At 33.5% G+C, this 25892-nt stretch overlaps 1 protein-coding gene across 1 annotated transcript in view; it reads left to right on the top strand.

Annotated features, from left to right (window-relative positions):
• The window catches only part of LOC109535563 (homeobox protein Hox-D1), a 90884-nt gene extending 67615 nt beyond the window's left edge, over positions 1–23269 (top strand). The window contains exons 4-5 of the mRNA XM_048665100.1: positions 19580–19796; positions 22109–23269. Of these exons, the coding sequence (XP_048521057.1) occupies positions 19580–19796; positions 22109–22343 (452 nt within the window). The 3' untranslated portion in view covers positions 22344–23269. The remainder of the gene's footprint in view (positions 1–19579; positions 19797–22108) is intronic.
• Positions 23270–25892: the final 2623 nt, after the last annotated feature.

The raw sequence follows: 25892 nt of genomic DNA, 5'->3' as shown, positions 1-25892 counted from the left end.
GACTTAAAGTAGCAACAACGCTACACATTGGGTGATATAATGAAGCTGTTGACGAACTAGAAACTGATGATGGTGGAAAACACCGAAACGTATTTTAATTGATAAATAGACAATAAATGACTGAAGCCCAGGAATTGATTTTGATTTGGAATTGAAACACAGTCAGGAAAGTATGTACAATTATCCTTAATACCCATAAAAGTATTTTCTAGCCTGAAGAGAAATTGCGTTTTGTGAGCTAGTGCGGATATTAAGAATTTGCTTGATCTCTCCACATCTATAAGAAGCGAGTCATAATAATAATAATGATATGTTAGAACGAATTAAAAATATTTTAAAAGTAGGTAACTTAACATAACTAGTTGTTTATTATTCTGCCTTCCTACGTACTGAACCCACTTATTATCATTTATATTATACATACTGTCATGCTTAGGGTAGTTTCTTATAGATGCAGTTATTCTCTCAAAGGCTTATAAATAATAATAGTAATAACAATATCCATAAGAACAAAATGTCATACCGTACTTTATCCTCGACGAATTCAAGATTTGTTTAATAGCTCTTGAAACTAAATTTGCATAAACGTTTTTATTCAAACAGTTTAAAATTAATTATATAAAGTTTGGTTTGAGATCCTCCAATCAGATCAAAATTAAATGGAAACTTGCTTTCATTTTCTAATAGTTAAGCTAAACTTACAATGCCAGAAAAAAAGAAACAACTTCATTGTAATTAAGTTTGACAGAATTGCACGCCCTGTCCGTAGACGAGTGAAGTCCCAAGATGAATTGGGCCAACGCTAAATCAATTAGTCGAAAAGAAGGGCGAATGCTCTTATTAGCAACCGATCTGTCTTCGTTTATTAGCGAATTTCTTACACTAATGTAGACTTTTTTCTGTCTTGTTTTTTGCGTGTGCGTTAAAGAATGCTGCCCTATGATATTTAAGAAGTTGTTCAGTTGATTGGGAATTTGCCACTATCCAAAACATTAGCAAGTATAGTGTTTGTGTTAATAAGCATAGAAAAAATGTTGTTTTCTACCAGACTGTTTCCGGTTTTAAATTGTTCCAAATTATTGGTTTCAGTGAACTAAATCCACAAGTTTTAAATCATTTGCTTTATTACGTATGCTTTGCATTAATATATAATGTAAATAATTAGATGCAATTTTCCTGTATGATTTTTGATGAATTTTATTACGACTTCCACTTTTCAATTTAATAAAATAATTATTATGTCACTTTTTTCTTTCATGTTTATCATATTTCCAGTTGACAATACGGTTGTGTTTCTGTAAATATATCTAACATGTCAAGAGATGCTGTTTTTAGTTGACTAAACTGAGGAATTTTTAATCGTTTTTTCTCATCATTTTCACACATGACTTCTTTAGTTATCTTCAGTTATTAATCATCGCTTGACCAGAAGTAGCCATGTAGCTGATGTAGCATAAAGTTATGGTTAACAGCGAATTATTATTATATTATTACCTGAAGGTGTCGTAAACAAAATACGCATCATTAAGAGATATTTGAACCAGAAAAACCAGAAAACTAAAAATCCGAACTTGTTCAAGTTAAATAAAACTAAGAAAAGTTCGTGACCATTAAACAACTGACTAGAAAGTAGCAAGTCGCAAAACATTTGAAATTCTAGGTTTTAAAATATTGTTTTTTTTAGTAGTAGGGTAGTAATAAGGTTAAAACTGAAAAAAAAAACATATGTTTGCCTCCATATTTATTAATCTTTATAAATGTGAAAATATTGGAGCTGGATTTTATGTGATTTTTCTTCTGAAAAAATCTTCCGTTATTTTGCGAGGTTTTCGGAACATGTTATATTACTTCATATTTATCAGACTTAAAATACAATATATGTATGGGTAAAATAACTGTCAGGACAAGTCAACGAAAATTTTAATTATCTATTCATTTATGTACAAAAAGCAAACATCAGGCATCAAAATCTTGTAACTCATAATAAGAATTTTTAGAGAGAAAAGAGTAATTTACATTAAAAAATATTTGTTTACATTTCCCACTTTACGATTATGTTTGACAAAGGTCTGCGATATAATCAAAATTTGAAAATGGTCGCTACTGCGTTTCTTAAACTTTTGCATTTTTCTTATATTTTAAGAAATTTACATTTATAATTCTTACTTACTTAATTAATTCCTCTTAAGGGATAATAAGGGCTCACCTGGAAAATACGAGAAAAATATTGAAAACCTTTTTGAAACAGCCGAAAATCGAATTTCAACTTATTATTTAACTTAGCATTATTTTGAAAATGTTTAATTGGTTGCATACTTAAGCATTCGAAAAGAAAAATTACGATCTTTGCTTCAAACTATGAAAATTTTTTATATTGCAAAGTCATCTTCTGCAATTTTTTCATGAAAAGTCAAAGCGGCAATGATATTTCTTGTTATCAACAATAGTTATAGGTGGATAGCCTGTGTCAATAATAAGAATAATTTGTCAAACTGTGACCTTAGTACTTTAAAGCTCCTTTCACGAATTTGCGGATATGCGATTAGTTGTGGGGAAATGCCACAGTAACAACGCAGAAGCTGTAAGAACTCACCCAACAAAGCGCTAGAGACACTGGAGATTAGCTCCAGGAAGATAGCGAACGACAATAGATATTCGGGTTGTAGACACAGAGAAACAATTTGATATAATTGCAGCAGAGCCTTCCAGGGGTACTCAGAGCACTGCACAACAACTGACACTTTCCCAGACACCAAATAAATACCGAGGAAGGGCTACATTCCTACCACGTATGTAAGATACGCCCAGCACAAGGGAACATTAAACCAATGACTTACTGAACAGCGGTGTAAATTGAGTAGTAGTTAATTAACCGAATACGAGACAATGCTCAACATGTGCATAATATAGATAATATGATCACAGAAGGGGATTACACGGGCACTAACTTGTTTGCAGTTAAAGACTGAAAAGTTTGTTTATTTGTATAGTGTATACATCAATTCTAGGTTATGATAACAATGTTGACATTTCGAAAAAGTACGTTCTACATTTAACGAATCATGTTGAATTTACCTTTTATCCTTATCTACCTTATTGTCAGTGTGTATTTTTCCATGCTTACCGAAATTTTTAATAATTACGAAGCAACCGGTTTTGACATACTGTTAATTAGACAGATTGCCTTGAAAAACGTATATAAAAATATCTTAGTTTTTAATAACAATTAATTTGTTTTTACTATTTTTCCTGTACACTCAAAACACAACCAGACAACACCACTAGAAGAATGATGCGAATTTTGAATCACCCTTTATATTAATTATTTAAAGTGTATTAACAAATAAATGACTGTAAAAATAAAAATATGATATTGAGTTCGCTAAATTTCGTTGAGTTTTTAACTGCCTTTGTTTTTTAAAAGATTCTTAGATTGTATTTGATTGTAAAATTATAAACTGGTTGATTTCCGAAAACATAAATAGGACAAAATGTTTTTCACTCTGGAAAATTAATTTAATAACAACAAAAAGTTGTCCCTGTAGTATTGCGCTTGACTATTATTATTGGCCGGACTAAAACAAAACTGGATTGTCGGCAAAGTTTTTAGATAATTCTGCTATTTGTGATTGTGTGAAACACCTGCATACATTAATCAGAAATACCCATGTTTATTTGGTGATATTTTGAAATGATATTACATAAAAAATTAAAAACTCCACTTTACTGTGTACCTAGCGATGAAACATCTATTTAAAAATAAGTTTTTTGCTTTTTTAGCAACAAAAATAAATCTAGTTATCAGCAGTTTCCACGATTCATAAGTGAAATTCAGGGAAATCCCGGCCGTTTTCATTTGATGATACCTGCTGCATCAGCGGCTTCTATACATCATTAGGGTATCGGTAAACCACTCATATAACTCGCGTAATGCCCACATCAAATCGTTTGGAGTTGAATTTTATAAAAGATCTGCCAGCAATAAAGTTTTTTCAGATGCACCTATTTTGTTGCAGATAAATCTAACAGCATTTTACACTTTTCAGTCAGCTTTTAAGTGCATTGAAAATATAAATTTTTTACACAAACCAAATACGCCTATAAAATAAAATTGGTTCCAAAAGAAATGTTTTAAATATAGTTCTCGACGATTGAAAGAAAAATAATTTCAACTAGTCCTAGTTGCCAATTTCAGCCATCTTTAAAATCGCACATTAACTTTTGTAATATTTGGCGTGCCAAAAAATATATGTGAAAAATGAAGTGTTCAGTTAAAATGTTCAGAATATAAAACATTAAACAAAAAAGTTTTATGAGCTGTCTCAGAACTCCAAAAATATTAGGATTTCGAATTTTTGTTACATGACCTACTATCATTATTTTAGCATATAGAATCGCCCTTAAAAATTTCCTAACGCATTTGTCAAACACACTGTATTGTCAGAAAATATTTGGTTAAAATAGCAATGAGTATATTCATATTAATGGAAACAAAGATGAGGAGATCCAAAGAGATAGACTTTCGAGGCCATTCCTTGAAACTAGTGGGTTTTTCGGGATCATCTTCAGATGCGGATTGCTTCAACGCTTACGCTGTTCTGATCTGAATAGTGTGAGTTCAGTTAAGTTTAGACAAAAAAGTTTTAAGTAGATAATAGGTAGTATTTAAGTCAGTTAGAATTTTAACCATTAAAACCCATAAAGTAATAATGCTGTACAAAAATACAATTTGAAAGGCACAGTTCAATTATGCTTATTTGATTGGTGCATTGATAATTCATTAGGATATGGCTCGTGTTTTCGTTTTCATAGTTTGCTTTGTTCCCATTCGAAAATTAGTGATTCTAAAACTAATGGTGGGTCGATTTGAACATTACAAGGTCATTCTCGTGCAGCAACTTATAAATCAAATTCAGTTATTTGCAAAGTGGATGTAAAAATGGAATGATTTGCATTTTTTGTCGCAAAGATGATGATATCAGCAATGTGGTTGGCAGGCCGTCATTTTATACCCGTTTCCGTTACCACATTATCCACTTCGGCTGTTTTGCTACGCTGTGTTACTTTATTGCAACATGCACTTTCGCATCGACCTGCTACGTTCAAAACATTAAAACAATTAATGGTTTTAATAAAAATGTGTGTATGAAAACAGCTTATATTCGACTATTGTTTGAGTATTAATTTTCTTTGTAATTAAGGGTACCTACAGGTTTATCTTGAATTACTTACTTGATACAATTATTGGCGGTTTTCAAATTTTGAAGCTATTAGAAAAAGGTCCACTTTTTATTTGAAATTCTTTAACTACTAGAATTATTGGTAATTTTCTCATTGGAAATGCATTTGCTGATTAGAGGTTATTTAGTGCCAGGGCAGGACTTTTATAGGGTTTCCACCAAAATGTATACATACTTAATATTAAATATTACCCTTTTCAGATATTAACCTAACCTAAATTAACTGTGTTCGAGATCTCTAATTTAAGCAATTCTGGAAACTGGTAGCATTTTTTACGCTTAGTAGTGGATACAACTATAAACTACCTAATTTTTTAAACCCTAAGCTTTCGTTCTTCTAGGGAGAAAATTGGTTGCCTAAGCAATTAATTCTGATTCGAAGCATCGGTTTATTATTGGATACAAACGTTCGGAAAAGGGTTACAAAAATCAAACGGTAGTTTCTGCAATTCTGCCCATTTTCGACTGCTTCATCAATTTCTGCGATAACTGCCTGAATTTTTACAAAGGTTTAATACCAATAGCAGATTGTATCTTGGTCAATAGTCTTCATTTTTCTATTGTTCAAACACAAAACATAAATCGGTCCGTAAAAAATATAACTACATATTGGTAGTAATTGGATACCAGTTGCCGTTTTAGGTCTTCCTGCAAAAGCAATTTTAGTTCGACTTCAATTAAATTAGACAAGGTAACACGCATGGGACTAATTTATAGTTTCGCGAAATATTTATTCTGATTCATGTACTTATTTATAGTTTCGCGACCCATGTTATTCATAATCTATGCTATTGATCAACTGAGTGATACGCCAACCGATACAATTCTATCCTACGCAGACACCATCATCGTCTCAAGCGACAATACGTAGTCAAAAGCTGAAAAGATTAGTAAACATCTGAATACAGTAGCTGACTGGTTAGTATTAAATAAATTATCTCTGAACGTAGATAAAACAGTGTTTATGACTTTTGGATATCACGGTAAAAGTGTGCCAGAAACAATTAAAGTAGGGTTACGAAACAGAGTAGTAAACGAGTATCATACATATCTGGTTTTTTATTTTAAAATGAGACGGAACAAACAGATAAGTTATACTATAAGAAAAACCAAACATCCAATAAACATTTTTGCAAAAATTAAAGGTTCTATGGGCATGAAAACCTTACTCCCTGTTTACCATGCATTTTTCCAAAGCATTGTTGCTTATGGGATAATAGCTAGAGGCGGTGCTTATGGAGCAGTTATTAACCTAATATTAATACATTAAAATAAGACATATAGAGGCAAACGAACAATGAAATATGACCATTATAAATTAATAAGTAAAATGAATTCCGAGGCGAGTTATCGGCTTTGTAAGCCTGTTAAGAGTTTCACGCTAGACAGGGAGTTAACCTATCCTTTCAACCCTCCTCATTTACCCGGGCTTGGGACCGTCAATATGATCCCCGGTCTACTCGGTTCACCCAGGGATCATGCAGGCAGATAAACATTATTCAACATTATTATGGACGAAATAATAAGACAAGTTCGCAGGAAAAAAGGATATCGAATGGGAGGTCGAGAGGTAAAAATCCTATGCTACGCTGATGATGCACTTTTAATAGCGGAAAATGCAGAAGCTTTTTTGTACTTTTAAAACCGCTGCAAAAACGCGCGGGATGACAATATTAATATCCAAGATGGAATGCTTGACCACATCTGAAACACATTGGAGATTAGTGGTCGATGACAAGATAGTGCGTCAAGAGATAAATTCAAATACTTGGGAATAGAAATTTCAAGCTTCGGCGCCATGGAACCATAAGAAGAGCACAAGCGATCAACGCAACAAGAACGGCTGCACTAATCAACGACACAATATTTCCTAACAAGCACCTGAAAACAGAAGTAAGAGTCCGTATTTACAAAACTGCTGTTAGACAACAAACAGCTGTTACATCGTTCTTTATTTATTTGGCAAACTTAGATAGAGAACTTCAACCACGTGACAATAATTGATTCTAATTAACAAGCTTTGCAGGAGAAATGATTATTAAAATCAGAAACTTTCTCAATTATCATATTCGTAAATTTATACATACTTACGAATAAGGATATAAAGGCATGTTTTCGCACATGCAGCCAAATTGACTATTAACTCGCTTCATTAAAATGTGAAAAGAAAATTAGAAACATTAATAAAAAAACACTGTTGCTAATTATTAAAGGGAGAAAGTTACTACTTAATCTAGACTAAATATAGGCTTATATTGCTACTTAATAATAGTATATCAGTCTAAATATCTATTACGGTTTGCTTCGACTACATTTTCCACTTTTGCTGGCAATAATAGATCTAACTCAAGGAATAAGGTTTTCCAGTTAATCAAATAGTTCTTATATCTTTGCTGGGAGACGGCAAATAAAAGTTAAATGGGCATATGTTTGGAACTTGTGCTGGTTAAATTACTTTTTTTAATAAAAGTGAGTGGCTATAAAAGTCGTTAAAGAGCACAGACTTTTTATCCGCGCTTTCAATTGCCAAAGTTATTTGTTTTGAACCTTTTGCCTATGTCTCATCATCCGTCCTTAAAACTGATCTAGGAGGAGACGACCTCGCTGGGCTAAAAACTGTTTTGGATAAAAACCAAATACGTTTAAAGATATATCAACTCTAAGGGTTAGTAGTAAAAACAAACAATAATTTACTAGCTAAATTAAGTTTTTTGTTTGGATTTCTTAGATATTTTATCATTATTGAAACTTATCCCCAATAGAGTATGCAGGCCAGTAAAGTCAAGAAATTTTCATAAACTTAGCTTTTTAAAGGAATATCGTTAGAGGAAAAATATAATCTAAGGAAATTTTAATTTTATTGTCTCGAACTGTAAACTAACTGTTGTATATTTATTTTCAATGCTGTCTTGTGAGCGATTAAACAGAAACTCGTAACGCAGCTAATACATAAATTACGAAAGTTCTAAAACATACCTGTTATGTATTACTTCCCAGTAACACTATCGCCATTTCTTATTTATTCTGTTATCGTATCCTTCTTTCTGCCTACTACTTCGTGAAAATATCTATATTAAGGTTTGCAAGAGTATGGCATCGTTAATATTTATGAGAAAGAAATGCATTATGTATTCGAAGAAACTAGCTGTCAGAACTGGGCTGACACTGATAAAGGCTTTAACGTTCAAGAGTATGTTTGCGTTTAAGATATAATAATTAATAATAAACTGAAATTATTTGCTGCAGATTTTTTCAACTACTGCAGCCTCGTTTATAAATGTAATCGCGTGAAAGGTGATGATAAGAAAGTTGCATTCGTTTTCAGACTTAATTAACTACCCATTTATATCACAATTTTTTTCAATTGGAGCATTTCATAATTTTTCCCTATGGTCTTTTTGTGTAGTGTCATTGTCCTCCAATTCGCATTTTGTTTTTTAGAATGTTTGGCTTTGTGGTAGCCACATGTGTGTGTTGCAACGAATACTTATTGGTCGTCAATGGCAGCTGTTTTCTTGTTCGGAAAATGTTTATATGTATCTTTATAACGGATTATCCAATTCGAGGTTCAGAAAGTAAAACTTTGCTATTTGATATTTAATATATATATATATATTTGCCATTATGGAATATGGATCGTTTAACTGTCGAAGAACGCGTAAAAATTATTAAATGTTACTATAAAAATGGCGATTCTGCTGTATCAACGAGCAGATTACGGTCGACATAATCGACCAACAGGGCAAACAATTTCGAACACACTAAAAAAATTTGAATAGACTGGATCGGTTACTGATATTGTAAGTAGGGCTCGGAATCAAACTCGAATAATTCAAGTATTCGAATATTCAAAAAGCGAATAATTATGTGTAGTCATAACTCGAATATTCGAATATTCGAATACTCTAATAATCGAATACTCGAATACATCAACATTATCAAACTCACAAGATGCAAATATCTGTATATGCACTTTGTATACTTTTATAAAATAAATTATTCCTATTCTACAAGCATTTAAACAAATACCCACCTATTTACAAGCAAATGAAAATAATCATATTGACTCTCCTGCAAATGAATATAAAATTACGTCTCTGTGTTCTGGTGATTCGCGTCATCAACGGTGTTACAATTAATGTGCCGACAAAGGCACTTTTTTATCCGTTGCGGCTAGTTGCCAAAAATGATATGAGATAACGATTTTTCTTCTTGGAAAACGATGAACGGAAAACGAAGACTATATATATTCGAATATTCGAATACTCGATTATTCGAATATTCGTTAGATATCCGAGTATTCAAATAATTTTACTATTCGAATAAACCACTAAACGAATATGCGAGTTTCAGATTTTTTAAAATTCCGAGCCCTAATTGTAAGGCCTGTGCACAGGGTGACCAGACTGAGAAATGGCAATGTCGCCAAAAAGCACCAAATGTAGACTTAAAAATTGCCGGTTTTGGCGCCAAGTAAATTCAAACGGGGTAAACCAATAAAAACAAAGCGGAACGGTTTAAATTAAGCAAGAACTTTAGTTTTTTTAACAAGTTGAATTGCAATTATATATGTTTACTTAGTGTCTAAAATATGTTAATGAGAAACGTATTTTTTTAAATTCAGTAATTTTCACTTATACTATTGCAAGGAACCTCAAATTCTCGAAGTAGGTCTAACATTTCAGTTTATTCTTGTTCATACTCTAAGTCAATCGCTTTGACTTTACTATCAGTATTTCGATATTATCATATCAGTAGTAGGATTAAAATTCTAACAGCATATATTATGTGCATAGAAATGAATCTTTATCCTTAAAGACGAATTTAAAGAATTTATCTTTACTTTTTATAAACATATCTTTTGGCTGGTATACCTCTCGATTGTTCGATAATCTGAAATCATATATGCTTTACTTCCCCGAAAGGTTTAAATATTAGGGTTCTAATATGCTTAGGTTTATGATTTAAGCTTCAGCTTTCAGATGCTAGCGTTTAGATCTTTAAGCTTATACTGCTATTTTTTACCAGGCTAATAGGAAACTCCAAAATCACAAAACCAAAAGAAATCGCAAAAAATTGTCGCCACCATAAGCAAAAAAACGCCCTGCCTGTGCATCATCGCAACATTCGCTCAGCTGAAAATTTCGCTGTTGTTGCTCAAAGTGTAGAGGAACACCCGCATTCGTCGATTCCCCGACGTGCTCAACATTTGGGCTTGTCTTACGGCTCATTGTAGCGAATTTTGCTATTGGATTTGAAGCTCCATCCGTACAAAGTCTAACTGATTGAACAATAAGCCGTTGATGATGATTTTTCCAACCAAATTTTCTTCAGCGATGAGGCTAATTTTTCACTCGGTGGTTACGTGAATAAACAGAACAACCGTATATGGAGCTCTCAAAATCCTCAGGTAATCGCAGAAAGACCTTAACATCCTGAAAAAGTGACCTTGTGATGTGCATTATGGTCCGGTGGTGTTATTGGCCCGTATTTTTTTGAAACCGATCAAGGAAGAGCCATAACAGTCAATTCTGAGCGCTATGGACGCATGATAACCGATTATTTTTGGAGAGAAATTGCAGATTATGATCTGGAAGACATGTGGTGCCAGCGGGATGGGGCAACGAGTCACACAACACTGGCAGTTAGAGCCCTATTGCAAGAGAAATTTCCAGGAAACGTAATTTCGAGATTGAGTGATGTCAATTGGCCCACAAGATCCTGCAACTTTAGATTAAATCATTAAATCTAACCGTTACGTGTTTACGCCAACATTCCTCAAACTCTTGAGCAACTGAAAGCCAGTATCCGTGAAGTTATGGCCGAGATATTACCTGTAATGCGCCGAAAAGTCATTCAAAATTACCTCAAAAGGATTGAGGCATGTAGGAGGTCCCGTGGAGGACATTTAAATGATATTGTTTTTCACGTATAATGGCAAGGTTTAATCTTTATATCGAATTAAAATTTTCGTCTCCATTTGAATATTTTGTGTGTTTTTTTTTACTTTACTGTGCCAAGCATAAAATTGATAATCCTGTATTAAATGCGCATAAATTGGCAGATTAAGGTTGCAAACTTTTGAGATTGACTCAATGGGAGGGATAAACTCAATTGATTGGTTAGCTAATATGTTTCAGTAATAAACATCAAAAACAATCTTCATTTCCATTCTATTTGCAGCTTGTTTGGTTGACATGATTTGCAATTACTCAACTGAAAAGGTCGACAGGAGACCAAAACGACAAGTCGGAGTTTTTTTCATTTTCTATGTAACTCTACCAGCCTCCTAATATTTTTGTCATATTCGTACGATCGACTGGAGTACTAGACGCTCGTAAATTTCCTGGAAGAAAAACAACTCAAAATATTCTTCCAGAAATTCTACCAGAAAAAGCCAGATCGCAAATTAAAAAGAGTGGTCAAACTAAAAACGAGAGATCGACTTTATTATAACAAACAAAAACACATGATCAAAGAAGTACGGTGCTGATCAGAATTCTTTAAGCGTTTAGAGGATGGTTAGGGCAAAGGTCAGAATCGATACAAAACATGAAATACGAAAGTTACTGTCCTCTAAAAGAACGTCAACAGATATTTATTACAATCGACAAAACGGACACATTTGAATAAAAACTAGAAACTACACTGAGCAGAAAGCTTCTCCAATGTAAACGATCTCAATATGTTGTTGACATACAGTTTAAAAGACAATATAAATAAAACTATTCCAGCAAACAAAACAGCAAAAAAGAACAGTAAAATCTCAGACAATACTGAGGAAATAATTGGGAATAGAAATATAAATAAAAGGTTTTATCGTATCTGACTATATGACCAGTTCACCGCCATTTCATATTTGCTGCTTCTTCCACGATGTCGCTGACTTTAAAATTTCCGAATAATTGATCATCCTGTGGTCCATTTGCAAGTAAGCAGTGGATAAAGATTTATGCGGTTTGTCAAATCGTTTAAGCTTATTGCTATTACTTCCATTAACATTGCCTCATATTGAAATCTAGACTCAAATACGAATGTAGATGAAAAATCCCTTCTCTTTCAAAAGTTGATAGATGAAATTCAAAGAAACCAGCTTTGTAATTTCACTGAATTTTATTGAGGGTGTCCAGATGTAAAATAAATTAACAGATAATAGATTTGTTCTCAATGAAACCGTTTCCAATTCCAATTTTTTTTATATACAGAGATTTTTTATATACGCGGCATTTATATATTTAAGGTTCTCACTTGGAGACTAGGAGAAAATTATTGAAAAATTGTTTTGCGATAATTTCCAGAAAATAATATTTTCAACAGTTGAAAATCTATTTTTAGCTTAATTAAGCATTATTTTCAAATTGTTCCATGTTTAATTGGTAGCATATTGGAGTAGTCAAGCATTTAAAAATAAAAATTACTATATTTGCTTCAAATAATGAAAATTTTTTTATTAAAAAAGTTCTCATCTCCAATTTTTTGATGAAAAGTCAAAGCGGCAATGATGGCTTTTGTCGTTAACTGATAGTTACAGGTGGATAGCCTGTGTCAATACTAACAATAATTTGTGAAACTGCGCCTTACTTTAAAGCGCCTTTCACGAATTTGCGGATATGCGTTTAGTTCTCGGGAAATACATAGGGCCAGACACTGGAAAATTGGCTCCAGAAAGAAGGTCGACAATAGATGTTCGGGTTCGAGGCACAGAGGAACACGTATTAGAGAGCAGAGCCTTCAAGGGGTACTCAGAGCAATGCACAAAAACTGACTCTTTGTCAGCACCAAATAAATACCGAGGAAGGGATACGTTCCTACCACTTATGTAAGATAAACTGAGCACAAGGACGCGCCAATCGCTTACTCAGTACCGGTACAAATTGAGCAGGAGTTAATTAACCGAATACGAGAAGCTGCTCGAGAAGAGTGAATAATAAGGTGATTACACAGGCACTAATTTTAGTTTGGAGGTAGAAACTCAAATATATATATGTTTATTTGTAATTTGTAAACAAATTAATAATTTGAGGTTATGAAAACAATTGTTGATATTTCGAAAAAGTACTGTTGAATTTACAGTTTATCCTTTCCGTCTATTTTGTATAAATAAAAATAATTACGTAGCAACAGGTACTTAGGTAATGTTAAACGCAGATTACCTTGAAAAATATTGTTGCCGTCTTTCTAATATAGTTTTTTGCAAATTTCTCAGTTTTTAATAACAATTAAATTTTTTGCAATTTTTCCTGTACTCCTAAAACACCGCCAGACAACACCTACACAGGAATGACGCAAATTTTGAAACACACTGTATAATTAGTATTTTATAGAAAAAAGCTCAAATTATCTCTTAAACGCATAAATAAGTACCTGCAAATTTCTTACAACTATTGAAATTAGTTGTTATTAGTTTTTACCAAAAAATTTCCTAATGAGAATTTGGAGTACAAATGTACAGTTTCAATCCAATTAAAAAATGCAGCTCCCAAACCGGAAAGATTTATTTTAGATATTTTTGGTAGCCGTCCTTAATCCCTTAAACGCAGCTTGAAATTAGATATTTTATCGTTGAACCGTAATATGATGTAACAGAAGACGGTTGTCAAACACAGCTGGCCGAAGGTGGAAAATAGTGACAATATTTATCTTCATGATGTGTTCAACGCAAGGTTTACTCTTTGGGGCAACGTTAAGATATACACATTGGGAAAAAACATAATTAAACTTGAAAACTGTGCAAATCAGTTGTTTGCAGTTGTGGCAGTTTATTTCCAAATTTACTATCACAGGGTGATTCACAGTTGTGGTGACCTAAAGACATTCCGCAGAGCAAGATATGGAAAACGTTTCAATAAAAATGGGTTAAAAAAATTCCTCGCTTCCGTAAGATACAGAACACTCTGGGTATTTTCGAACAAATCCGACAAAATCCAGTCTGCAATGTCTGGATCAAGGCTGGAGATTGCCAGTTTGAACATACATTGAAATTTTGTTATAATTTATAAATTCATGAATTAATGAAGTTTTCAATCTGAAACCAGACCTTATTGTATATCTAATCAATGTTAATATTTTTTGGCTGCTCACAGCTGGAATTTTAAGTAGATTTGTTACTTTTGCGTAACTTTGAAAATTTATTAAAACATTTTTTAGATAAAATACTTTGTTATTAAGTTTTATTTTGAAATAAGCCCATAATTGATTAATAACATATTGGAGTACTTAAGCATTTGAAAAGAAAAAGTACGATCTTTGCTTCAAGTTACGAATATTTTTTATATTAAGAAAGTTCTCTTCTAAAATTTTTTGATGAAAAGCCAAAGCGGCAATGATGTTTGTCATCAACAGTTGGATAGCCTTTGCGAATAATAACAATAATTTGTGAAACTGTGGCTTACTTTGAAGCTCTTTTTACGGATTTGCTGATATGCGATTACTTCTGGGGAAATGCCACAGTAACAAAGCCGAAGCTGTAAGAACTCACGCCAAGAAAGGGCTAGACACTGGAACATTGGCTCCAGAAAAATAGTGGTCGACAATAGATGTTCGGGTTCGAGTCACAGAGGAACATGTATTAGAGAGCAGATCCTTCCAAGGGTACTCAGAGCATTGCACAAAAACTGACACTTTCCCAGACACCAAATAAATACCGAGGAAGAGCTACATTCCTACCACGTATGTAAGATACACAAAGTTCCAGGGCACATTAAACCAACGGCTTACTGAACACCGGTACAAATTGAGCAGGAGTTAATTCGCCCAATACGAGAAGCTGCTCGAGAAGAGTGCATAATAAACACATTACACAGGCACTTAGTTGTTTGGAGTTAAATACTCAAATGTATGTTTATTTGTAAATATATCAATTTGAGGTCATGAGGACAATAATTGACAGTTCGAAAAAGTACGTTCAGCCAATCAAAGAATCCTGTTGAATTTACCGTTGATCCTTGCTTATTTTATTGTCACTTTCTGTATAATTCATTGGTTACCGAAGTGTTTAATAATTACGAAGCAACAAGTACTTACGTAATGTTAATTAGGCAGATTACTTTGGAAAACATTGTTGTCCGTCTTTCTTATGTAGTTTTTTTGTAAATTTATCAGTTTTTAATAACAGTAAATTTCTTCACTATTTTTTCTGTACTCCTAGAGCACCCCCAGACAACACCTCCAGAGGAATGACGGCAATTTTGAATCACCCTGAACATATAGACAAATATGTTCATAGGTTGAACATTTCTTTTGGTTCTGCGTTATCTTCAGAACCACAGTCAACATTCCACAAAAATATGCTATTTTTCATGGCTTGCTTTAATGTAAACTATATTTTTAAATTATCTGGCGTGGTGCTAAGCATGTATTAAGGCTTTAAAGCTAGTTTAAATATGTGATCATATTTAATTATTTTCTTTTAAAGAGCTCTTAATAACTTTGTTATTAAGCATTATTAAGAAATTGTTCCATTTTTAATTGGTAGCATATTGGAATACTTAAGCTTTCAAAAAGAAAAATTACGATCTTTACTTAAAATTACGAAAATTTTTGATATCAAAAAAGTTCTCTTGATAGCCCTTGTCAATAATAACAATAATTTGTCAAACTGTGACTGACTTTGAATTTCCTTTCACGACTTTCACGACACACTAACTTTCACATGAACATAACGGCAGTGATGGCTATACATACATACAGTCCAAAAAAATAGATTAGAATTAAGATGTATTTTCCATCCTTCCTTAAATCTTGTGATTTAAAAAAAATAGAATTTCGTTCTGGCCTTTGGTAGGCACGAGTGGCTTGCATCTCCGGAGGTATTGGGATGGCTAAAACTTGAAAAAAAGTGAACAAATCTCCTAAAATGCAAGCCAATCGTGCTTGCGAAACGTCTGGAAGAAAGATTATTTCACGTCATCCTGAAAATCCGAAAAATTCGCCAATAATTACGTTCCATTTGACCACACACTGGCCAGATTCTAAGATTCATGGAGTCCTAATTCAGGCACAATAAAAAAATAATTGTGTGCTTTATTAGAATGTGAACCGATTACACACAGAGTATGTCTTATTTGGCTGTGTTAAACAGATATCTACTATCCAGGTTGATTCCTCTCTTAAGAGTATTTATTAAACTACATTAAGTTTTCTTTACAGAATGTCTGCGGAAATATTTTACAAAAGACCAACCAATTGTTATGTGTTTTTCAATAACAATGCCCAAATCCATGATAACTCTTCATTACAGATATCAACGGCGATAAATACAACTTGTTATTCTTGTTGTTATAAATATAGGTATACTACATTCACAGAATATACTTGTATTGTATTGTACATAGTATTTAGGTTTTACAAGTAATACTTTACATAATATAAAAACCATATGCAGTCTTGTAGAGTATGTCGTGGTAATCCGAAATGAAAAGTGTAGGAAAATCGGGTTTACACATATTGCGTAGGACGATATTACAGGAAGCATTGTCGAACTAAATTGATAAAAGCACCACACCAATTAAAAACTCTTACCAAGTAGATCGTTTAATGTCGATTACATCACGCTGAACTAAATTTTTTGGTACTCCTAAAAGCCACTTAAAATATTTTAAGAATCGATGTTAGCTGGTTGAGAAAAGCGATATGCCGTGGGTCCGGACAGGTGTCCTTATCTCGAATGAAAATTTGTTTGATAAATTAATTGACTGTCATAATTAAATGGTCGCTCTGTCGATAGGCCAACGTCTAATATCTAATTTTAATGAGGATTGATGGCACTGCTAAGTTTGATTAATTGGGCATTACATCCGAATTATTTGCTCAAAACGTTCGATTCGTTGCTATTTTTGAACTAATCTTGACCTACGGCAAGTCGCTAAATATTAGCTGTTAATTTCCCAAAATTAATTGTTTTTGCATACTAAATATCACGTTACGCTGATGAGTTAATTACTCCCAGTTGTTATCTTGTCCCTTCTTTCGAGTTTTCATTTCATGAAAGCAGATTAGATATAAAAGCGGAGAGTTAAATCAAATCGATAAATTTTATAAATAATAAAAAAAGGTTCTAGGTTTGCACTTAAGTTAACCGATTCACCTGGAAAGTTCAATGCAAAAAATACAGTGTATACTAATTTTGAAAGTCAAAGTTAACAAAAATTCCCAGAACCATAAATTCAAGCCCCCGATAAGTTCTAGATTTCTCCGGAGATATTGTAGGATTTCATGTCCCCAACTTAAGTAAAAGTTTCCCTGAAAATCAACTAGACATGTCAGATAAAGTTGGGTGACAAGAAACACGATTACTTTATTAACGGGAAAATGCAGACTTTTTTTAGTCTTCAGCTACTTTAGAGATTGAGTGTGTTCCTTTCACGTAAATTGCGTGTTAATTTTTTATAAAAAATATGGGAAAATGTTGCCGAAAAATGTGTTCAGATAAGGTGGACCGCAGGAAAATTAGTCTAAAAATGTTTTTGCTTAAATCGTTGCTTACTGAGGCAGAGTTTTATGATATTGGTTTGTGTTTTCACAGGATACAAGAATTGTTTCTCTATTAGATTTTATTTCTGTTAAACCCTGCATTCTGTACTGTTTTTTAAATTGCATTATGGATTCTATTTAATTAATGTTGGGACGTTGATTCATTCCATTCATATTTTGAAGTTAGCGCTCGAATGTGTTTGACTTTTTTAGGGTCGGTAACACCAAAATAGTTGAATCCCAGCTCAAGCCAAATTAAAGTGTACATTTCGGTTGTACGAATTTCAAACGCAATATTGTCCGAGCGCTACCAGTACGACCAAGATAGCGGTCATTATATTATATTTGTGCGCATTGGCAAAATTAGGCGGAGTCAGCCAAAAACGGATAGCGTTCGATTCTGTGTACAGTTGGAAGAGAAAGTTTTACTTACGAGCCTGTATCTTTAAAATGACACGACATATCTATATGCACTATCCCGCAGGCAAAATTTTCATTCAGAGTGTACTTCATAGCGTTTGTTCGTTTATCTCTTTTCCTCCGAATACTTGCTCTTATTACACCCGCGCATCTTTGACGAAGTTAGGCCCTCACAGCTATCCTGGTCGTACTGTAAGTCCGATTTCAATTGAACTCAAGCTTAAGCTTCCATTGTACAACCGGACCTTAGTAGTTTTTTTCTCTGATTTTGAATGTACTCTGAGAATTCGAGTTGTAAGTCAAGCCCCAATAAACCCTAAAAGTACTACACGTGCGCTTTCGATTTATCGGCAAAAAACGTTCTACAATTACGACTCTAAACATCCGGTATTTCCGAAATTATCTACTGTGGGCTAAGGAATGCTTGCGCCAATGGCTACTATTTGACGTGTAGGATCGAAAGTCTTGGTATTTCCCATTGTTGATGAATCGCCCATTCTCTTCTCATCTTTTTGTTCTGTCAATAACTAAACGCTCGGTTGCTTTTCCTAAAACTTCAGCAAAAGTACATGGAGACAAACTTCCGCTGATAAATAATTAAACAATGAAGCTAATGATATTGTTCAATGCACTACTTCAAATATTTGAATTATTTTCAGTTAGTGAACATTACAATTTTCCCGTCAAGCTAAAACCTACTATTATAACTTCCGAAAACGTGTTTTCTAAATTGAAATAAATCTGCAATGGAACGTGGATAATTAATTACATGGATCTTTACATGTATATATTTGCGATTTTTTTTTAGTACAGGAAATATTTTGTGCTCATCTATATTGCAGAGAATGAATAGAGAGAAATTTTTAACAAATGAATTAGAACACAGGAAGCATTAAAAACAACGTTTATTAACTTTCTTGATAAAGCATAAGCATACTGTAGGTATATGAATATTCCGCTAAATTCGTTTAAGAAACACTTGTCCGAATTTTATTAAATTGAAAAAAATACGTTAGATCTTTGCCTTTTTACAGCTAACATGTTTCTATTTACTGGTACTTTCGTATAATTACAATTTTTTTTATTGACCACATATGACCAATTTCTAACAAGAGAAGTTGTTTCATGTAATATGTAGGAATGTATAATCCATATATGTAAGGTATCTTAAAACCTTACGAAACACAAATAGAGTAAGTAAATCATTAGTTGTATAAAGTAGAAATTAGATCAACTTTTTTGACCTGAAATCTGCAAGTTTGCAACAATTTTTGGGAACTAATCTTTCGTTTCCCCCGTTAAGCCCGTTTTTCGAAAGAAGCAGCATTTGTCGAAAATTAGTAAAATGACCCATTTAAGTGAATCTTAAGAATCTGCTACCAGACTTGGTTACGTCTATTTTTTGATTTTGGAAAAGACCTAATTATATAGCATCATTAAATTTTCAGGGCCTAAAGTTTCTCCAGTCTTGAGCGATTATGCCGCCGCAGCTCAAAACGGGCCAAGTTTAGAACCTCAAAATCCAGCATCTAGAAACGCCTGCTTGGGGTCAAATGCTTCTAGTCTTTTGAGCATAAACTGCCTCAACACTGGCAGAACCAACTTTACGAACAAGCAACTGACTGAGTTGGAAAAGGAGTTTCATTTCAATAAATATCTTACGAGGTAAGCCATTTATTTTTATAGGAGTTTCAGTTCCGTTTAGGATATTTTCAGCTAGTTTATGGCAAAGATTTTGAATATTTATTGAAGAAAATACTGAGTTAAATCAAATGTCTTCATTTTTCAAATTAGTTAATGTTTGTTAAAGACACTTTTAACGGCACAAAATAAACAGATGAGTCTCCCATTGTATGTATAAAAGTATTTAACTCCCTTACAGGTAAATTACAGTTAAAGAATGCAATGTCTCAAATTTCAAGGCAAAAATTTAACAATTTAACAAACTAAAGAGATACTTATAGAAATAAATACTCACAAAATGGAAATATGCACATTCTCTTACAAACACCTTACAAGACTTGCTGAACAAAATACAGAGGATCGAAAATCTCGTAATGCTTAGAGAGTTTAATGCCAGAGTGGGAAATAATAGTATGGACAATATTAAACAACGATTAAATGAAGAAATGGTAAACCGAAACGGAGAACGTCATACTGAATTCGGCGCTTTAAATATTTTATGAATAAACAAACAAACATAAACCTCAACAAAAGTACACATGACAAAATACACAGGGCCAGCTTTCAACAATAGATTACATAATAACCACCAGAGAAATTGTACCTAAACAAACAAGAAAATGACACCCAAATATGCCGAAAAGTTAAACATAGAGTCTTTAGAGGACCAATCTACGAAGTGGCTTGAAAAAGACGGGCTAGAAAAAAGATTTAAGATCAATTCATTAAAAAAAGAGGATAATGTAAACGAACTGTGGACAAAAATAGAATCGGACATATTACAGGCGGCAAACGAAAGTATAGAAGTTAGGCAACTTTACGTAAATGTAACAAAAGGATCAAAGCCATGGTTTACTAAGGTAAAAAGATATTTAGCGTGCGAAGAAAAGCTTGTAGTTATAAGTCGCCTAAGAATTATAAGCAATCCAAAGATGCAAGAAACCATGTAAACTCTTAGATAAGAAACCTACAAAGATAATTTTGATTCTCTAAAGAAATCGAATACGACCTTTATATGGAGGGCAGCGCAAAGTGTAGAAAATGTTTAAAGGGAGAACACAACCTATTAATATATATAACTTTAACTTCAAAAAAAATAGAAGCAGAACAATTGACAGCTTACATTAGAAAACTCTACAATGAGACGCATAACGAACCTGCAATAGACCAAGGACGGGTCCAGGGGGGGGGGTGTCATGGGGGTAATAGGGGTCATGACAATCCTGGTTACATGTGTTTCGTGGACCTGACTAAAGCCTTTGATCGCGTCAGACTGGGACATATGCGAAAATTACTTAAAGAAGAAAACCAGCCCAGCAGTTTAGTAGACATTGGAAGTAGATGTTAAATCTGGAATACGTCAGGGAGATAGCCTAAGCCTATTCAACTATTAATGGGCAAAATGATAGGAGCAAGAAAAAAGGGAAGACCCATTCTGATCTAGGATAATGAACATAACCTACACCGCTTGGCGCTCCTAAAACCAAATCGCTCCTGATAGCAAGGGATCCCAGACGATGCAAAATCGTAATTAACGGAGAAATAATCGAATAAGTGTATAAGTTCAAACATCTGGGAATGTAAATATCCAGCTACGGAGACCTAAAAGAATGTGTAGGCACGCTAATAAATTAGCTGAGGTATCAGGATGTTTAAGGAATGTTATCTGGAGGAATAAAGATATGATGGACGGAAAAATAAGCATATCTAAGTCACAAAGCCAATACTAACATATTCAATAGAAACGAGAGCTGAAACAGCAGAAACAAAGTGAATGGGAACATTAAGATCAATAACGGGCAAAACATTGAGAGGCAGAATCCCAAACATTCAACTAAGGCCACTATGTAGGGCATAGGTTATTGTACGATAGGGAAGACAGAGAAGATGAGAGTGGAACTAGCATGTTGCACGAATGGACGGCCAGATAATATCAAGGGATCTAAAGAAACCAACGGGTTCCAGAACTCCAGGACGGCCCTTTGAAAGATGGAGAGGTAGCTGGCAGCCTACGATACAAATACCCCTGCAGCAATAGAAAAAAGAGACCGGAAAACAACAGGCTCATAGAAGAGGCCTAATATAAGAAAAAAAAGAGAAGATTATAAATGGTTTTACTGAAAGTTTTTTGAAAATAAAGTTTGCGCTTTTCAATACATAAGATTGACCTGAAGGGTCAATAGCATCAAGTCAAACCAAGGTCAAGCAGTATTTTAATATTAAAATGCGGAATTTTCATTATTTTTAGTTTTCACCTATGATTTTCTTTTTTAATACTTATCTTACTTCTTCAGAGCGAGAAGAATTGAAATAGCTTCAGCGCTCCAACTGAACGAAACTCAAGTGAAAATCTGGTTTCAAAATCGAAGAATGAAGCAGAAAAAAAGGATGAAAGAGGGACTGATCCCACCTGAGCCTATTGCCAACGTGAAGAGTACCAGCAGTTCTCCAACATCGCTCAGCACTTCGGTTCAGCCCGACTTTGCTTCTGGAAGCAATGAGAACAGCAGAGAGTCCAATAATAATTGACTTTTTGAAAATATAATTTTGTTTAGAAAATTGCGCCATAAGGATTATGATGGTAATCGTCCTGTTATAGTGCATTAGGGCTGTTTTTTGTATTTGCAAAACGGCCGTAACTTTCTGGTTTTTGTTTTTCAAAGTTCCCTTTATACTGGAAATTAAATTAAGTACAATGTAGCGAAAACTTAATTTGAAAACATCAATGTTAACGTACCGAATTTAATTTGTCTTAACCCAACTGATTTAAAACTAATTCTTGCAAGTTTCAAGTTTTAAGTTTATTGCTGTGTTAAAACTATTCAATAAAAGCTACGAAACAACTAGCTGTGGTCATGAACGACAACTACTGAAATGCTTATAAAAATGTAAAATATTTTATCTCGGTTTATCACTGTTTATGACGCACGCTTGTTTAGGAAATTGATAGGAATTGTTCAATCAAAGTGTTCTCTAAATTAACCTTGTAATTTATGTAGGTATTATGTGTTCCAATAAAGTAATTTGCATGATGAAAAGTAAACGTTAAAATCGCCAAAGACTACTTCTTGACGAAGCTTCAAGTGATAAAACTGAAATTATATTTAAGTTATTTATAAGGTAAACAGATTGTAAAGTTAATATATGCTATACATTTTAAGCTCGTATTTATTAGATAGTTATCCATCCATTAAATGAGATTCTTCGTATCATTCCAAAATATTCAGGAGACTATTTAGTATCTTATTTATATATATAGAGTAAGAATCAGCATTTTGCTTGATTGATTCAATGGATTATTGTTGGATGTGACAGTCATTAATTATTTAACACACAGGTATATACATAGATAATTAAAATTTTACATGCTGTAAATATGATTGTAAATAACTGTGTAGGTTAGGTGACTCAGGGATGTATTGTGTATCATGACATAATAAAGTATTCCAAAAATTTGTCATGTTGCCACATCTGAACCTTTCGAACTCGCCTTCCCAAGTTCTCGTAGAAGCATACTATTTACTAAGAAATCAGCTCAGACAAAAATTATTTATACGTAAGCACACACCTTTTTCGAAAACGTGATAAAATACGCAATATGATTTATAATAGGATTTTGTACGTATATCACGCTTTTGTCCACTAGATCTGATATCAGAGATAGTAGGCATTTAGCTTAAAGAGCGCTAAACCCAGCTAGTAATAAATTGTATTTTACAACTAAAATTGACTTTAGGGTTTTAGGTAGTTTCAATAGGGTTTTACTTTCTTGCTATCGTGCATAAACTTGATTAATACCTTAATTTATTAGCAGTTACATTTACTTCTAAAATCGTGTTAAAATGTTCGTAGATACGGGGAAACAAGTTAAAATTTACAAGGTTTCTTGCAGAAAATCCCCGTGAGTGTTAGAAAATGTTAAAAGACAATTTTTGTTAGTTAAATACTTCTCCTTTTTTCCTGGTTGAAGGCCAGTTTGGGTATTATAAACGCTAACCGGCGGTTGAAATGCCGGTTCAGTGACGGTTGATTCAACCCAAAGGCGGAATTCGTTTGAAATTTCAACCGGGAGTTCGAAGCAGGTAGAAGCGTGGTGCAACCCACGTTCAAATATTTTTTTAGCATTTTTAGCAGCAGCAAATTGCAGAGTCGGTTCGGAAGGAGAAAACTTGACAATTTTGTTCTTCTTGGAGTTTCTGGATATGCTTTAACAAGCTATATAATCACTCCAATTTGAAATCCACAGAGAGAAGCAGAAAACATATTTAATGAATCTCAAATTAGAACTCGAGATCCAATTGAGCGATTGTTCAGTGTTCTAAAACGACGCTTTCCTATACTATCTCTTGGTGTGAGAATATCTCTAGATACAACAAAATCGCTCATTACAGCATGTGAAGTATTGTATAACATAGAGCAAAAGATGAATGAAGTCCAACTCTAGACCCCGATTTCCAGTTGGATGTAGAAGAAATGCCTCAAGAAAATAATAGTGCTTTAAATGGAAACAATAGTGCTATAAGTAACGATCATAGAGAATATTGTATCATCTATTCTATGAATTTTAGTTGAGAACCAAGAAAAATCTGATGAATTAAATCAGTAGAATGTATAAATAAGTATCTATATATACACAGGTACCAAGCTCTCGAATCTTACAAGAAAGCAAAGACTTTGATTGGCTGACGCTGTTCACGCAATGTGGCCAAGGTTAGGTAATACAAATCAACTCCCGGTTCACGAATTCGAGGTTCAATAGTTTTTGTAATACACAAATAAAATCAACCGCGGGTTGAAAGTGAACCCGACCTTTATAATACCCGCCCTTAGCTTCATCGATTATTTCTCTCCATCTCCTACGATCTTGTGCTTGGACTTGCCACCGCTGGACGGTGCGACAGCATCGTTTCTTCTTTTTCTGGGTCTACCAGACCAAAAGCAATTTTTAAATACACTTTACCTACCACCACTACTTACAGTAGTACAAGACACACTACCTACAATCTAAGTAAGTTACATTTTACGTATTCTATATCAAAAGCACAGTTCTGTTACGGTTAATTTCTGTCTAACCGGCATATTATTATTCGTCAAATAATATTGTTAAATTAGTAAATTGACCCCAACTGTTACTAAATACGTCTTTATAAAATATTAAGCGAAACCTTAACACCCCACTACGAACTTGCAACCAACAAAACCTCGTCAAAAATAAAAAGTTGCTCATTTAAAGTTTTTTTTTGGAGATATGTATCGTTAGCTTACTTCCAAGAATTATTATGTAAGAGGAAACACCTTCTTCGATGTGATCCTTTAATTCTGTGTTACAAACAACAATATTCATCACAATATAAACACGATAACTTATACCAAATTACTAGAAAGCTACTCAAAAAAAAAGTCTGATGGTATTAAAAGCAAGGAGTTCAACATTTTATCTGCAAAGAACATTAAAACTGGAAAATGCACCGAATAGACAATATTTGTCTATACAGGTATAACGTTTCAAATTTTTAATACATACGAATGTGTCTTTAAAATTCAATAAAATTTTGTAATTCTGGGATGTTGTCAGAACTGGTATATTCAAAAATATAACTTACAAAATTGTCTTTTAGTTGTAGTAAGTCAATGCGGTCGTAGCGCAATTATATACGTACTCATGGAGTTACGCAACGTTCTGAAAAATCAGTCGGAAAGGACGCTACTATGTTTCTTCGAATACAAAAAAAATGTCTCCGTATTCCCACAAACTGCAACAGAAAACGTGAGGTGAATGGGCACAGCGCGTATTTAATCCACATAACTGCTTATCCAGTATTTTACTTTTGTCTTTTTTCATTTTTTCATTTCACCCCGAAAAGTAATTGGAAATATTGCACATCGAAGCTGGGACTGCGATGGATCACGGCGCGCTATGCGCCTACGGTCTGTTGAAAGATGGATGCTTATCAGCAGTATAACCAGAGATTAGTAGAGAGTTCGCCGATGAGCATAGGCGAAGCGGTCCAGCGATATGCAGCCGCAAGCTAGCGTCATCATGCGGTTTTCTCCCGAAACAAACACACAAGTTAGAAG

Source organism: Dendroctonus ponderosae, unplaced genomic scaffold (assembly GCF_020466585.1).
Source record: "Dendroctonus ponderosae isolate FM_Combo_2020 unplaced genomic scaffold, Dpon_F_20191213v2 Dpon_F_20191213_1, whole genome shotgun sequence".
In the NCBI taxonomy this organism is placed as follows: domain Eukaryota; kingdom Metazoa; phylum Arthropoda; class Insecta; order Coleoptera; family Curculionidae; genus Dendroctonus; species Dendroctonus ponderosae.
This window is presented reverse-complemented; position numbering and strand designations above follow the sequence as displayed.